The sequence below is a fragment of the Choloepus didactylus genome, chromosome 6 (genome assembly GCF_015220235.1).
Source record: "Choloepus didactylus isolate mChoDid1 chromosome 6, mChoDid1.pri, whole genome shotgun sequence".
Lineage (NCBI taxonomy): Eukaryota > Metazoa > Chordata > Mammalia > Pilosa > Megalonychidae > Choloepus > Choloepus didactylus.
In genome coordinates, this window is record NC_051312.1 from 110,119,912 (window position 1) to 110,136,706 (window position 16,795).

General features: G+C 37.4%; 1 protein-coding gene across 3 annotated transcripts in view; it reads right to left on the reverse strand.

The window, feature by feature from the left end:
• Positions 1-16,795, reverse strand: part of MRE11 (MRE11 homolog, double strand break repair nuclease) — a 77,226-nt gene that overhangs the window by 41,782 nt on the left and 18,649 nt on the right. For all 3 annotated transcript variants that reach the window (XM_037841142.1, XM_037841140.1, XM_037841141.1), the window contains 3 exons: positions 15,775-15,960; positions 13,469-13,640; positions 9,474-9,554 (listed from right to left, as the gene is read on the reverse strand). In XM_037841142.1, the coding sequence (XP_037697070.1) occupies positions 9,474-9,554; positions 13,469-13,640; positions 15,775-15,960 (439 nt within the window). The remainder of the gene's footprint in view (positions 1-9,473; positions 9,555-13,468; positions 13,641-15,774; positions 15,961-16,795) is intronic.

The window sequence follows — 16,795 nt, forward strand, 5'->3', positions numbered from 1 at the left end:
TTGGTTAAGTTTATTCCTAGGTACTTGATTTTTTTAGTTCCTATTGAAAATGGTATCTTTTTCTTGAGTGTCCCTTCACTTCATTCATTTCTAGCATATAGAAACATTACTGACTTATGTGCAGTAATCTTGTATCCCGCTACTTTGCTAAATTTGTTTATTAGCTCTAGTAGCTGTATCGTCAATTTCTCAGGGTTTTCCAGATATAAGATCATATCATCTGCAAACAGTGACAGTTTTACATCTTCTTTTCCAATTTGGGTGCCTTTCATTTCTTTGTCTTCCCGGATTGCCCTGGCTAGCACTTCCAGCACAATGTTGAATAACCGTGGTGATAGCGGGCATCCTTGTCTCGTTCCTGATCTTACAGGGAAGGCTTTCAGTCTCTCACCATTGAGTAGTATGCTGGCTGTGGGTTTTTCATATATGCTCTTTATCATATTGAGGAAGTTTCCTTCAATTCCTACCTTTTGAAGTGTTTTTATCAAAAACGGATGTTGGATTTTGTCAAATGCTTTTCAGCATCTATTGAGATGATCATTTGATTTTTCCCTTTCGAATTGTTAATGTGTTGCAATACATTGATTTTCTTATGTTGAACCATCCTTGCATGCCTGGAATGAATGCCACTTGGCCAAGGTGTATGATTTTTTTAATGTGTCTTTGGATTCGATTTGCAAGCATTTTGTTGAGGATTTTTGCATCTATATTCATTAGGGAGATTGGCCGGTAGTTTTCCCTTTTTGTAGCCTCTTTGCCTGGTTTTGGTATTAGATTGATGTTAGCTTCATAAAATGAGTTAGGTAGTGTTCCATTTTCGTCAGTGCTCTGAAAGAGTTTAAGTAAGATTGGTGTCAGTTCTTTCTGGGAAGTTTGGTAGAATTCCCCTGTGAAGCCATCTGGCCCTGGGCATTTATTTGTGGGAAGATTTTTGATGACTGATTGGATCTCTTTGCTTGTGATGGGTAGGTTGAGGTCTTTTATTTCTTCTCTGGTCAGTCTAGGTTGTTCATATGTTTCCAGGAAATTGTCCACTTCCTCTACATTATCCAGTTTGTTGCCATACAGTTGTTCATAGTATCCTGTTATAATTCTTCTAATTTCCTCGGGATCTGCAGTTATGTCACCCTTTTCATTCATTATTTTGTTTATATGGGTCTTCTCTCTTTTTGATTTTGTCAGTCTAGCTAGGGGCTTGTCAAACTTGTTGATCTTCTCAAAGAACCAACTTTTGGTGATATTTATCATATTGTTTTTTTGTTCTCTATGTCATTTATTTCTGCTTTAATCCTTGTTATTTCTTTTCTTCTAATTGGTTTAAGACTGGTTTGCTGTTCATTTTCTAGCTTCTTTAGTTGATCCATTAGTTCTTTGATTTTGGCTCCTTTTTCCTTTTTAATATATGCATTTAGTGCCATAAATTTCCCCCTCAGTACTGCTTTTGCTGCATCCCATAGGTTTTGGTATGTTGTATTCTCATTTTCATTCATCTCTTTATATTTAGTAATTTCTCTTGCTATTTCTTCTTTAACCCACTGATTGTTTAGGAGTGTGTTGTTTAACCTCCAGGTATTTGTGAATTTTCTAAGTCTCTGATGGTTATTGACTTCTAATTGTATTCCATTGTGGTCAGAGAATGTGCTTTCAATAATTTCAATCTTTTTAAATTTATTGAGCTTTGTTTTATTTCCCAGCATATGATCTATTCTGGAGAAAGTTCCGTGAGCACTAGAAAAGTATGTGTATCCTGGTGATTTGGGATGTAATATTCTATATATGTCTGTTAAATCTAATTCATTTATCAGATTGCTTAGGTTTTCAATTCCCTTATTGGTTTTCTGTCTGGTTGATCTATCTATAGGAGAGAGTGATGTGTTGAAGTCTCCCACAATTATTGTGGAAACATCCATTGCTTCCTTTAGTTTTGCCAGTGTTTCTCTCATGTATTTTGTGGCACCTTGATTGGGTGCATAAACATTTATGATTGTTATTTCTTCTTGTTGAATTGCCCCTTTTATTAGTATGTAGTGGCCTTCTTTGTCCCTCAAAACATCCCTGCATTTAAAGTCTATTTTATCTGAGATTAATATTGCTACACCTGCTTTCTTTTGGCTGTAGCTTGCATGAAATATTTTTTTCCATCCTTTCACTTTCAATTTCTTTGTGTCCCTGTGTCTAAGATGAGTCTCTTGTATGCAACATATTGATGGTTCATTTTTTTTAGTCCATTCTGTGAATCTATATCTTTCAATTGGGGTGTTTAATCCATTTACATTCAATGTTATAACCGTGAAGGCATTTCTTGAATCAGCCATCTTATCCTTTGGTTTATGTTTGTCATATATATTTTTCCCCTCTCTCTATTAATATCCTTTAATGTACTCATACTGAATCTCTTTAGTACTGAACCTTTCTCCAAGTCTCTCTCTCCTTTCTTTGTTTCTGTCTGTAGGGCTCCCTTTAGTATCTCCAGTAGGACAGGTCTCTTGTTAGCAAATTCTCTCAGCATTTGTTTGTGAAAAATTTAAGCTCCCCCTCAAATTTGAAGGAGAGCTTTGCTGGATAAAGTATTCTTCGTTGGAAATTTTTCTCACTCAGAATTTTAAATATATCTTGCCACTGCCTTCTCGCCTCCATGGTGGCTACTGAGTAGTCACTACTTAGTCTTATGCTGGTTCCTTTGTATGTGGTGAATTGCTTTTCTCTTGCTGCTTTCAGAACTTGCTCCTTCTCTCCCGTGTTTGACAGTGTGATCAGAATACGTCTCCGAGTGGGTTTATTTGGATTTATTCTATTTGGAGTTCACTGGGCATTTATGATTTGTGTATTTATGGTGTTTAGAAGATTTGGGAAGTTTTCTCCAACAATTTTTTTGAATACTCTTCCTAGACCTTTACCCTTTTCTTCCCCTTCTGGAAAACCAATGAGTCTTATATTTGGACGTTTTATATTATCTATCATATCCCTGAGGTCCATTTCAATTTTTTCGATTTTTTCCCCACTCTTTCTTTTGTGCTTTCATTTTCCATTCTGTCATCTTCTAGGTCACTGATTCGTTGTTCAACTTCCTCTAGTCTTCTACTATGAGTATCCAGAATCTTTTTAATTTGGTGAACAGTTTCTTTAATTTCCATAAGATCATCTATTTTTTTATTTAGTCTTGCAATGTCTTCTTTATGCTCTTCTAGGGTCTTCTTGATATCCTCTGTACCTCGTACTGTGGTCTCATTGTTCATCCTTAGTTCTTTGATTAGTTGCTCTCGGGACTGTGTCTCTTCTGATCTTTTGATTTGGGTGCTTGGGCTTGGGTTATATCGTCTGCTTTTTTCATACACTTTATAATTTTCTGTTGTTTTTGGCCTTTTGGCATTTGCTTAACTTGATAGGGTTCTTTTAGGATTTGTAGACCAATTGAAGTCCTTATCTCTAATTTATCAGATCTACAGCTCCGTGGAGTACACTTTCTCTAACTAACCAGCAGGTGGTGTCCACAAGCCACCTGTTCTCCACGCGCCAGTTCTCCCCTGCTTTTCCTTTGTGGTGAGTGGGGGAGTGAGTCTCGTGGGGTCCAACTGGTGTACCAAGCTTGCGTGTGTAATTGGTGTTGCCCGCCCTGTATATGGGGCGTGGGTCTGGGCAGTCAGGGAGGGGGGGTGACTCTAACAATCAAATCTCCCTGGTGTTCCTGGAGTTTTAAAGCTGCTGCAATAGTCTAATCCTTCAGTTCAGTCCTGCCAGTTTGTCTCTGCCACTGACCCACAAGACCTTGGTATTGGCGTATGGCTCCTGAGACTTGCGAGTGGGTCCCTCTTCCAGGCCGTGCACCCCCTGGTCCTCTGTTGAAGGATGACTGTGCTATGTCACAGGTGAGTGCCGTCCCCCCAGGGCGGTTCTGGGCTGCTGGGCTGTGTAGGGAGGCTCCCAGTCTGCTGAAATGATGGCTGAATGGGGCTTTGTTAATTCACACTGCTCCACCTTCCCAACTCTGGGACAACCAGCTGAGGGTGCAGGGAAGGCTAACGTCCACGCCCAGTTTTGTGGTGTGTGCCTGTTATTTGAAGCACTTCCGTCACACTGGGTTGTCTGGGGCAGCTCTGGGCTATGGGGCTGGCAATGGGCAGGAGTGTTTCCTGTCCACCAGGATGATGGCTGTGAGCGGACACCCCCCTTTTCTTGGGAAGTTGTGGTGTTTAGTGAATTTTCTCAGCCACTGGATTATTGCGTTTTGTCTCAGGGCTCTCTTAGTTCTGCTCTTGTCTTGACCTGCCCAAATCGCAAGTCTTTGAGGCTTTCTGTATTGGGCTTCTTAGAGTAATTGTTTTAGAAACAGAAAAAAAAAAACATTAAAAAAAAAAAAAAAAAAAAAAAAAAAAAAAAGCCCTCCTCGCAGATCTAACGGGTTATTGAAATGCTAAGAGACAAAGCAACCAGGGCCATTAAGGAAAGGTCCACATGGCAGAGAGATCAGCTTTTCTTCGGGATTTGCATATGCGCCTCAGGGCCTGAGCTCTGCCCTTCCCCTTTCTATGTTCACCAGAACTCCAAAAATCCTCCGCTTTTATTTTGGAGTTTTTCGTGTTGTTTTTTTTCTATGCCTGTCTCCTCTCTGCTGGGCTGGCTGCTCTCAGATTCTCTGGTGTCTGGTCTCAGTCTATCTATGGTTGGAGTTTGGATCAGTAGAATGAGTTTCCGATAAGGGCTGCCACTGCAGTTCTCCCTTCTTCTTCCCGGAGCTGACAGCCCCTCCTTCCACGGGACTGAGCCTGGCAGGGAGGGGCGTGGGTCCCCTGGCCGCAAAAACTTACAGATTTCGCTGATCTCAGCAGTTCAACGTGTTCATGAGTGTTGTATGAAGTATGCCGAAAGTCAAATTGCTCTGTGGTGTCCAGTCCACGCAGTTCCTGGCTTTCTACCTACTTTCCTGGAGGAGTAACTAAAACATACAGCTCACCAATCCACCATCTTGCCCCGCCTCCAATTTGCCAATTTTTAAGAAACACACTTACCCTTCAGTATTTCTAGTATTAACACTCAAAACTTTTAAGTTAATATATTACTTTTCTATAATACATTTTAAATATCATGATGGGGTTATACTATTTATACTATTGAGAAAATAAAGCTTGGAATGTGTATAAGCTTAAGCAAAATACTTTATACCATGGAATTAGGATAAAGCAAAAATTTTCACTATATGGTAATAACTTCATCCCCCCATGATAAGACTAGGCACCAAGAGTACCACCTAAAAGGAGGGAAAATTTCTAAACAAATTTTAGACTTCCAAAACAAAAAGAAAATCCTTCACCAAAATAAAATACCAGCCCTAGATACATTAGTTAACCAGTCCATCATCTTGGAAATATGCTCTCACACTAGACAAGGATAAATGCTAAGAAAATCCATGTAGGAGAAGAATCACATCCATGAAATTTGAGAAATGATTACTTTTAAAACACAGTATATATATAGAACTAACAAACTCTCCCAGAGAAGCCTCTTTCTAAAGAAGCCTATAGTGGTAAATCAACCTTCATAAAGAGAAATACCCTATGTCCTTCTAAGACATAATCATTTTCCTAAACTAGCTGTTCTCAGTGTGCTCTGGGAAATAGCACTGTACCACATCACCTGCAAGAGAGGCCTTTCCCCATCAGCCCATCCCAAAAGTACTCCCTATCAACCACCCTGTGCCAGTTTGAAATGGTTATGGACCCCAGAAGAGCCATGATCTTTAAATCCAATCTTGCTGGGTGAAATCTTTAGATTGAATGTTTCCATGGAGATGTGACCCACCCAACTGTGGGTGTAGAGGTGACTCCAACCATTCCTGGTAGGTCTTACTTAGATAACCGGAGTCCTTTAAGAGAGCTCACAGAGAGAAGGAGCTCAGAGAAGCTGAGAGAGACATTTTGGAGAGAAGCTAAGATATGTAATCCAGAGTTTGCCCCTGGGAGAAGCTAAGAGCCAACAGAGACCCAGACACTTGCAGCTGCAGATGGAAAGACATTTGGAGATGCTAAGCTATGAGATGAAGCCCAGAGTTTGCCCCAGAGAAGCTAAGAGAGGACCCCCAGACGCTTAGAGAGAAATGCCCTGGGAGAACAAATGCACAGGAGCTGACAGACAGAAGCTAAGAGAGGCAGACGCCCAGAGACATTTTGGAGAAAGCCATTTTGAAACCAGAATCTAGGAGCAAAGGACCAACAGACACCAGCCACGTGCCTTCCCAGTTGACAGAAGTGTTCCGGATGCCACTGGCCTTTCTTCAATGAAGAGATCCTTGTGTTGATGCCTTAGTTTGGACACTCTGATGGCCTTAGAACTGTACATTTGTAACATAATAAATCCCCTTTATAAAAGCCAATCCATTTCTGGTATTTTGCATAACAGCAGCTTTAACAAACCAGAACACACACCACTTAAGACTTTTTATCAGATTTAGCCCTATCTGAAATTTTGTTCATTTATTTGATATTTGTTTATTTTCTCTCTTTATACCTCCACCTCCCATTACCTCCAAAGTTCAAAAGCTCATCTATTTTATGATCACTGTGTTCTCCAGCATCCAAAACGGAAGATACTCAGTAAATACCAACAAATATTTGTTCAGTGAATTAATCAGGATCCTCTAGTTGATATAATGTAATTTTGTAATATTACATGACAATATGTATTCTTTTGTTTCATGAACGAATTAATAATTTTCCTTGTTAAGGAAGAGAACTGCTAATCTTCTATTTAAGTCTAATTGGTTCTAACGGTGTCAGACAGATGCACATGAGGAACAAAGGATCTATCATGCTGATAAAGAGGACTACATGGCTCCCTCAATGTAACCATCTTTGTATTACCCAGCCCATCTGTATAGCTGCCATGTTATAAATGATGCATGTGGCAGCTGTTGGGTCTCCCCAAAAAATCTTCTGACAATTTAACAATTATACCCTAGCCTAGCTTCATTTGTGATTTTCGCCACCTAAGAATTCCCATCTCACTGATTTAACAAACATTTATGGAACATCTAGAATGTGCTAGGCACGCTGTAAGAGCTAGGGATACAACCATAAATAAGACACAATCTCAGTCATGAAGAAACTCATAAGCTGACAGGGAAGACCAACATATAAATAAGTAACTGAAAGCAAATGTGAATAGTGGTACGAGAGGTTATGTGCAAAGCAGGACGAGGACACAAAAGAAGAAACAATCAGTGCTGACTTCTCTGAAGGAGCGAGACTAATTAGGGGTCAAAGAAGATGTAGAGAAAGAAGAGGTACATTCCACGCAGCAGAATCAGCATGGGCAAAGGTGCAAAAGAGTGAAATGAGCTCACCACTGGGCTCAGGGAACAATAATTTCTAGTCTAATATGACTGGAACTTAGGATATACTGGCAGGAAAAGGAGGAAGAAGCCAAAGAGGTTAGTTAGACAGATGGTGAAGATCCCCGAATGCCATCTAAAAGAGTTGAGACTTATTCCTATTGGTACTAGGGGATCATTAAATCATTTTCAGCAGGAGCAACATGCAAGATTTCATTTTACAGAGATCACTTTGGCTTTAGTGTGGAGGATGGTTTGGCTTGTTGTGGGGGAAAGGGGAAGTCAAGGCAGAGTCCAGTTAGGAAGCTGCATCTCTAGACCAAGTAAGAGATAATGAGGGCCCAACTACAGCAATGAAAGTGAGATAGAGAGAAGGGACCTGATTACTTATTGTTCACCAGGCACAATTTAATTCATTTAGGTCTTAGCTTGTATCTATTACTGAATGCCTGTCACTTCTTTGGTTGTGTCTCGAGCATACGTGAACACCTATTGTTAAGGACAAGGACTGAAGCCATGTATGAAATGAGAACTTTATTTTTTTTAAGTCTGCAGTTCCCAAATTTCATCCACTCACAGTCTGAGCACCAAGGATCCATTTTTTCTTCCTCATTTTTTACTAGCGCAAGTGGTAACAAGGTCTTTGATAGCAAAAACCCAAGTAAGAGCCTCTTCTGTCCACGGTTTCCACTGTCACCCCTTTGCCTTTCTCGCAACTGCCCCACTGTCACTGATGCCACCCAGGAACAGGAAAAAGGAGACAGGAACCTAGACTTCATCCTTGCAGGGGTTTTCCGCATGCTGGTTCTTCCTCCCTTACCTGTCCCCATCTCTACTCTTTACCCTTCTCCTGTTCCTAAGAGATGCTCACAGACGTTTGATAGATTCTGTGGGCTCAGCTGGAATCAAGCCATGACGTATTATTGTACAGGAAAATATCTGAATTTTAAAGAGACAATTTACTAATAAGTTCTTGGGAGACATACCAGCTCATCTATTATAAACTGATGATGTACTCGGTACCCCTCTATAACCACCAAAATAGTAGCTGATTAAGCATATAAGATATGCCTCGTTTAAAGCCCTTTACATGTACTGTCCTTTACACACTATTAGTACTTAATCCTCACAGTGATCCCAGTAGGTAGATGTTACTATTATCCCTGTTTTAAATTTAAGTCAGTACTTATTTCTTCTTTGGTTCCCCTCCAGTATGGAACCTAGTATGGAATCACAAACCTGTAAAAAGTTGAATGAAAAATAAAAAAGACCCAGAAGATTTAAACAATATGATTAAAAAGGTAGATGCCATTACTTATAAAGCAAATGCCCAAGCATCCATGGCACACTTCCAAAACTTGGTTATCTAGACCATCCCAATGTATTTAAAGCTAAGAATGCAACACTACACTTCTGAAATAAAGCAATAAATTAATGGTGAAAATTTACAGAAAAACTTCAACTTCTTAGAATTTACTACTCTCAAATATTATTAATCCCTTTAATATTTTTATTAAGCACTTGTTACACCCCAGGAACTATTCTGGGATCAACGGATGCATTTGTTAACAAAATTCATAAAGTTCTGCACTTAGGTGGCACTTACCCTTTTGTAATTGAGGACAACCAGTAACCAAAATAAATACATCCCATATGGTTATTTAGAAGATAATGAGTGCTATATTAAAGAAAAAAAAAAGGGGGGGGGAGGACAGGTGCGGAAGATCAGGAGTGCTGGGGAAAACGTATGCAGATTGCCATTTTAATTGGGGTGGGGCCTCACTGAGGTGACATTTTAGCAGACTCAAAGAGGGAAGAGTGTATCTGATATGTTTGAAGAATGGAAAGAAGGCCAGAGTTGCTGGAACAGAATGGAATGAGGGAGAGTAGTAAAAGATAAAGTCAGAGACCACAGCCAACCTCTTACATATAATGACATACTACGTAGAAAATAAGAATAAAATATCAAGTATCAGAATAAACTGTGATCAAATCAAATCCTTAGAGCTTTAATATTTTTGCCTCCCAATGGTGACTGCGCTTATTACTATAAGCACACTCCTTAAGGTTTTTATGAAAATCCAGGCATACTGTATATTTCTAATGTTGCAAATTTATCAAAGTTTAATTTATAATAAATAGAACTTACTCGCAGTCGTATAAGAGGCTTCTCTGGCTGTTGAGAATTACCCAGACGTTCCCGTTCAGCATTTTCAAGCATTTCTTCAATCTCAAAATAAAAATATATAAAGATTAATAAACTGCTAATTTTAGTTTAAGCTGTCTGACTAGTATCTTAAATTCCTTCCAAAGAAAATTTCCTAAACTACAAAACCATCCTTATTTCCTAGCTCATTTATAATTACGCCTTTTTAAGTACACCTTCTTTTAATGTCCCCATTGATACCATTCCTGAATGCTTCTCTTTCATCAAAGTTCTTAATATAATAATGTTGCAATCTCTAAAATTACTCTTTGGCCAGAGAACTTAGAACATTACTCCTCTCAAATTTTCTAATCCTATTTCAATATGGTTTCCCCCTCAACTCATTAACTTAAACCAAATAAATCTAGTTTTAGTCATTTCACTACTTATTTTTTATATTTTTAAATTGTGGTAACATATGTATATCACATTTCCCATTTAAATTATTTTCATGTATACAATTCAGTGAAGTTCATTAAATCACAGTAATTAGCTGGTCTTTTACCACAGGAAGGACTGTCTTCGGGTAACCAACTGTCCTGTTTGGCCAGGGACTGACAGGATTTTCAGAAATGCAGAAAATTCAGTGCTGAAAAAGGACAAGCCTGGGCAAATCGGGACAATTGGTCACCCCAGTCCTAGTGCCACTTCTCTCAACAGAAGGATAAAGGTAGTGACTCTCAGAAAGGTGTGATGGAGTAAGCAGGCATTTGGAGGCTTGGCATGTGTGCTTGTTTGAAACTGTTATGGACTCCTGAAGAGCCTGATCTTTTAATCCAATCTTGTTGGGTGGAACCTTTTGATGATTGCTTCCATGGAGATGTGACCTACCCAACTATGGATGAGACCTTTTGATTAGATCATTTCCATGGAGGTTGTGACCCCACCCATTCCAGGTGGTCTTAATTAGATCACGGGAGTCCTTTAAGAGAGCCACGGAAACAAGGGGCTCAGAGAAGCTGAGAGAGACATTTTGGAGAGCAGCTAAGATACATAATCCAGCGTTTGCCCCCAGGAGAAGCCAAGGGCCGTCACAGACACAGATGCTTAAGAGACAGAAAGATGTTTGGAGATGCTAAACTAAGAGACAAAGCCCAGAGTTTGCCCTGGAGAAGCTATGAGAAGACCCACAGACGCTTAGAAAGAAAGGCCCTGGGAGAAAGAAGCAAGGACGCACAGGAGCTGAGAGACAGGAACTAACACAAAGCCCAGAGACATTTTGGAGAAAGCCATTTTGAAATGCAACCCAGGAACAAAGGACCAGCAGACACCAGTCACATGCCTTCTCAGCTGACAGGTATAACTGAAGCCATTGGCGTTTCTTCAGTGACGGTATCATCTTGTTGATGCCTTAGTTTGGACATTTTTATGTCCTTAGAACTTAGGTTATTCATAACCTAATAAATCCCCTTTATAAAAACCAATCTATCTCTAGTATTTTGCATAACAGCAGCTTTCACAAACTGGAACAGCATGTCTGGTAAGATGTCACTGGCTTCAACTACATTTTTTTTAAGTCAGAGAAGTTGTAGGTTTACAGAAAAACCATGCATAAAATGTATTCCCATAATGACCCTATTGTTACACCTTGCATTGGTGTGGTACATTTCTTGCAATTGATGAAAGAACATTTTTTATAATCATACTCTTAACTATGGTCTCTGGTTTACTTCAGGATTCACTGTGTTTACAGACCTATGGATTTTTTTAAAAAGTTTATTCCAGTAACATATGTACAACCTAAAATTTCTCCATAAAAACACATTCAAATATATATTTCAGTGTATTTAATTATGTTTACTTTATGTGCTATCATCACCACTATCCATTACCAAAAGTATTCCATAAGCCCAAATAGAAACTCTGTAAAATTTAAGCATTCCCTACTCCCCATTCCCTATACTCCCCATTCCCTATCCCCACCAGGCCCCCGGTAACCTATATTCTAGTTCCTGACTCTAGGGATTTGTTTTATTATTTCAAATAAGTGAGCTCATACAATTATTTGTCCTTTTGTGTCTGGCTTACTTCACTCAATATGATGTCTTCAAGGTTTAATCCATGTTGTCACATGTATCAGAACTTCATTCCTTTTTATGGCTGAATAATAATCTACTGTGTATACATATCACATTTTGTTTATCCATTCATTGGTTGATGAACACTTTAGTTGCTTCCATCTTTTGGCAATCATGAATAATGCCACTATGAACATCAGTGTGCGAGTATATTCGAGTTCCTGCTTTCAATTTTTGGGGGTATATACCTAGAAGTGGGATTGCCAGACCATATAGTAAGATCTATAAGAATAACATCTGCTAGGTTAGTTCTTTCAATTCAAACATTTAGAGAGCACCTACTTTTTGCCAGATACTAAGTCAAGTGCTGAGATTGAAAAGAAACATATGGGTCCTAACTTAAAAGAGTTCAGATGGGTAGAGCTGACCAAGTGGTACTCAACCAAGGGCAATGTCTGGAAACATTTTCAACTGTCATGACTGCGGGGTGGGGGTGGGGGGTCCTGCCACTGGTATCCAGTGGGTAGAGGTCAAGGTTGCTGTTAAACATCCTATAATGCACATGATAGCCTCCCACCACCCAAGAAAGAATGTTCCAGTCCAAAATTTCAATAGTGTCAAGATTAAGAACCCTGGGCTGACTCCAGAAAAGGACCCATGACTCAGGCCTGGCCAGTCACTGCATTTTCCATGTCCCTGGCTACACACATTAGGTTTAGGGATGATTACATGACCCTACTTGATGCAATGAAACTCAATGCCAGGGGTATAGTTGGAATTACTGGGAAAGATAATTATTCTTTCAGCTAGAAAGTTATTAGCTATAAAGACAATATAAATCTGGAAGCCACCATGTGAAAATGTGTTCCTTATAGTGAAGTTTAACATAGAAATAATCAGTGTGGGCTATAGGGTTTGGGCACAGAAACAGATCTACAATCCTAATTTAAATTTGAGTTTCTGGATCCAATCATCATGAAGTCAGCATACTTTCCCTTTTCACTTACGTGAGCTATGCACTGCTAGAAAAGCCATGTCATTGGGCTTGTTACTTTATCTGAAGTTCAGTTCCTTGTATTTAAAATGTAGACGGTACACCCTACTTCACAGCATTGTTGAATGGATTAAATATAAAATACAAAATCATATATAAAATATAAAATACTGCCAATAGTGTCAAACATACAAGCATTCAATGAATATTAGTGATTGTAATTATTGTGCCTTCATATTTTTATGAAAATAAAATATAAAGCAGAAGAGCTGGCACAGACTAAGAACTTAGTAAGTGTCAGCAATTAATGTCATCAAGCTATCAACCATATTAGTACATGCATTCACCAACTTCAACAGTGGCTCCAGAATTTCTACAAATTAGGTGTGGCAATCTGCATAGAAGGGGAGATACAGGTCTTAGGCTAAAGCTAAAAGGTGCATAGTGATCACATTTAAAGATTTTATTTGGGGTAGCTTTCAGGGTGGAAGGGAGGGATGCTTAATGGAGACTATTAGACAGGCTGTCTCTCCCCATCCAACACAATATCCCCCTAATTCCCTAAACGAAGCCACTCTCTGCTTTCCGTAAACAAAATGAACAACAAATCATCAAGCCAGGATTAAAAAAAAAAGAGAAAAGATTATGTACAAGTTCTTGAGAAGGAGGAAAAGAACTTGGAGGAGGTTTTAATTAAAGTTTCTTTTATATATAGCATTCCTTCTTCTCAATTACTTAAAATAATTTTTAAAAAAATATCTTTGACACAATTGAACCTATTTACCTAACAACAGTGGCTCCTTACAGACTACATGGCAGTATTAACTAATAAAATGGCTCCTCTCTACTCTACTGAATTATTTAATTCAGTGTAAATAATCTCTCAACTAAAATAGATCTCATTGACCTTTAGCTAAAAGAATTACCTTCTCCAAACAGAAGCTTTGTATGGCTTGAGTCACTTTAGGATTATCTGGGTTAAAAATATCTGGATGATTAGCCAGAACAACATCCTCCATATAAAACTGCCTCACTGTGTGAAGAGGAATCTTCTGCATATTCATCTTCCTCCCTTTAATACGCAACAAACCAACATGCCTAAAATGGAGAGGAGAAGAAAGCCCAGGCACACTGTAAATTTCCTCAGGAAAATATGCACATCAAAACTATCATATTTCTAACTCCATTTAGACAAAACATGTCTTTATAAACTCATACCCTTAAAAATTAATGTTTAATGGGGGGAGGAGAGGAATGGGGTGTTTGGAATATTCTTTTTTATTTTAATATTCATTTTATTTTTGGGAGTAATGAAAATGTTCAAAGTTTGATTGTGGTGATGAAAGCACAACTATATGACGATACTGTGAACAACTGATTGTAAATTTTGAATGACTGTTTTGTGATTATATCTCAATAAAATTGCATAAAAATTCATGTTCAAGCATTGAAATTCACAGATATTTATTTATTGTGTACTTGGTATATGTCAGGCATTATACTAGGTGCTCCGGTAAAACAGACTTGAAAAATGAAAATGAATTTAGTAAATAATTTGCTAATTATATCTCAGAGAAACATAGAAGGTTGTGTTTTTAACTGCAGTGCATCATGCATAGGCTTAATAATCTAAATATACAGATAAGCGTTTATTGCTTTTAATGTGTATTTAAATCATTTTAAATCAAAAGTCAGAGCACCTACCAGAAAATAAACACTGGGCAAGGTCCATACCTCTTAATCATCTCAGACTTTCACTTCCTTTTTGACGGTCATGGATTGATGGGAAAAAATACCCTTCACTTTGGTTACTTTTCTTAAAGGAAGGATTGAACTGATATTTAAAATACAATGTGCCAAAAGTAGAACCCTAAAACATTTATTTAGAGGTACATGTCCATAATCTGGACTACTTTATTAAGTGAATTCTTCCTAACCCTTTCATATTATTGATGTAAGTCATAAAATTTTAGTTTAAAATGCTACTTTAAAGATGAATCCTTTCCTCACTTCCATAAGGGAAAATCAAGTGAAACCACTATCCATATAATCATGGAAAGTACTTTGAAGGCAGAAAATGTGGTTGGTTAGACTGAGATGATAACTTTACAGTATGTTGCCAAAATTGGTATGTTTGGGTCCTTGTTAAACAGCTTCATCCATCTAATTAGTGTAGGCATTAAAAATGAGTCTTGAGATACTGATTAAAGAAAGCTATTTATCCCTTTAATAGGAAAAAAATGCATAACTTAACCTTTTCCATAAAAATCTAAAAATGGTATGCTTACACATAAAATGCTACTGCTTGTCATGGGGCTAGCTTACATATTGTGTTGCTCTAAAAAGCAAAGACGTACTGAAAATTCTTTAAATTTGTAGTTTAAATTTTAACACTGATGCTTTACCTCAAGTTATGGCCAAATGATTCTGAATTAAAATTAAAAAGCTCAATATTAAAACTGCAAAAAATATATATATATTTTTGGAAATTTAATCTTAAGGTTGTATCACAGGGAAAAAAGCGGGAAAAAAATTCTTCCCCAGAACAAAATCCATTCAGTCATCATTTTTCCTGTCTGAACATACATAAAATCTAGTAAGAAAAGACAGACATAAACATAATTATAATAAAATGTTTTTAGACTATGGTAATAGAATACACATATGTGCATACATAAAATTAATTAGCAGTGGAACCATAAAGAAAAAAACCAACAAACTTAAATACTACTACCATATTCTTTAAACCAATGCTGAATTTCATAACAATCAGAACTTGAATGGACTCAAAGGTTAAAACCTATCATAAAAGTTGAATTTAATCACTATAAACTACTCTTTTATTGCACAATTCCCCCAAAAAGAATTTTTTAAATGATATTGCATTTATAACCAGAAAAATCTCAGTTAAATAGTTTTAGATGAAACTGTTTATAAACTGATTTTGTAAAATTGGTAATCATCTACAGTACCCAAACTTGAAACTGAATAAATAACAAGGTTAGTCTTGAATTTGCCTAGTGAGCAGCAAAATTAACACCATTTGAGTGTTCTACTGTTGAGAATGGGTTATAGTCTGAGAAAATAATAAGACTATGTAGAACGATCAACTTTAATTAATAAATCTATCATATAAACAATACCATTAGTGACTTGAACCTATAGGATGATTAGTAGACTGTTACAGCAAATTTTTTAAAAACTTAATTATTAATATATAATAATTACTTACTTCTTAACAGCTTCTCCTTGGGAAAGAGAAGTAACCACAGAACTTCCAGGCTGAGATATATAAAAGAGTTGCTGTTCATTTTTGGTTGGAGCTATTTTACACTCATGCTCATGGCCCCAAATAACAAGATCAATGAAGTCATCCAAAAATTGTTCTGGAATGAAGTTAGTACTTCCGTGTTTACTCCTATACCAAGAATTTTAAAAATAAATAAGAAAATGACTCAGAGGTAGAAAAATTTCACCTGAAATAAGTCTATACAGGTATTTCTTTATCCATTCACTAAAGATATATTAAATTCCTTCTACATGCCAGGAACTATGCAAAAGTCTAGTGATACAAAGATAATCAATGCCTAAGTCCTGCCCTCAAGGGGTTTACAAATATGCAGGACACAGAAAGAAAATAACTGTTATATGTCAAACAAAAATAATTGTTACATGGCCTACTATACCAGAAGTCCCAAAGAGAAAGCAGCAATTCTACATTAGGTAGCAGATCACAAAAGACTTCATAGAGTAATGACCCTCCTTAGGGAAGTCATAAAAGCATGGGCACTACCAACGATAAAAACCTATAAACTGGTCTGATTATACATTCAAGAAAGAATACAGAAAATGAAAGTGAATTAAGTCTAAACTTTGTGGTATAAAAACAAATCTCTAAATATGTCCAATCATTTTGAACATCATGTTTCTTTTCTTTATTATAAAAATAATGGGAGCAAAAGTACCAACCTTACATATGAGATAAGAGTTTTCAATATTGAATAAAATATCATGAGTAGGTGATTTGCAAAATCTAGTTTTATAACTACATCTGTTGCTATTAGTAAAACATGTGTGAAAACCCAAAATGAGGGAACACAAGAAGGAAAATGTTTTCCTGAAATTGACTTATGTTATTGGGAATTTACGGAGAAGTGTTCAAATACTTCCACCTAGCATTCACTTATTCCAAACTGGTATTTATTCATTCATTCCACAAATGTTTACTGAGTGCCTGCTGTGTGGAGGCTTCT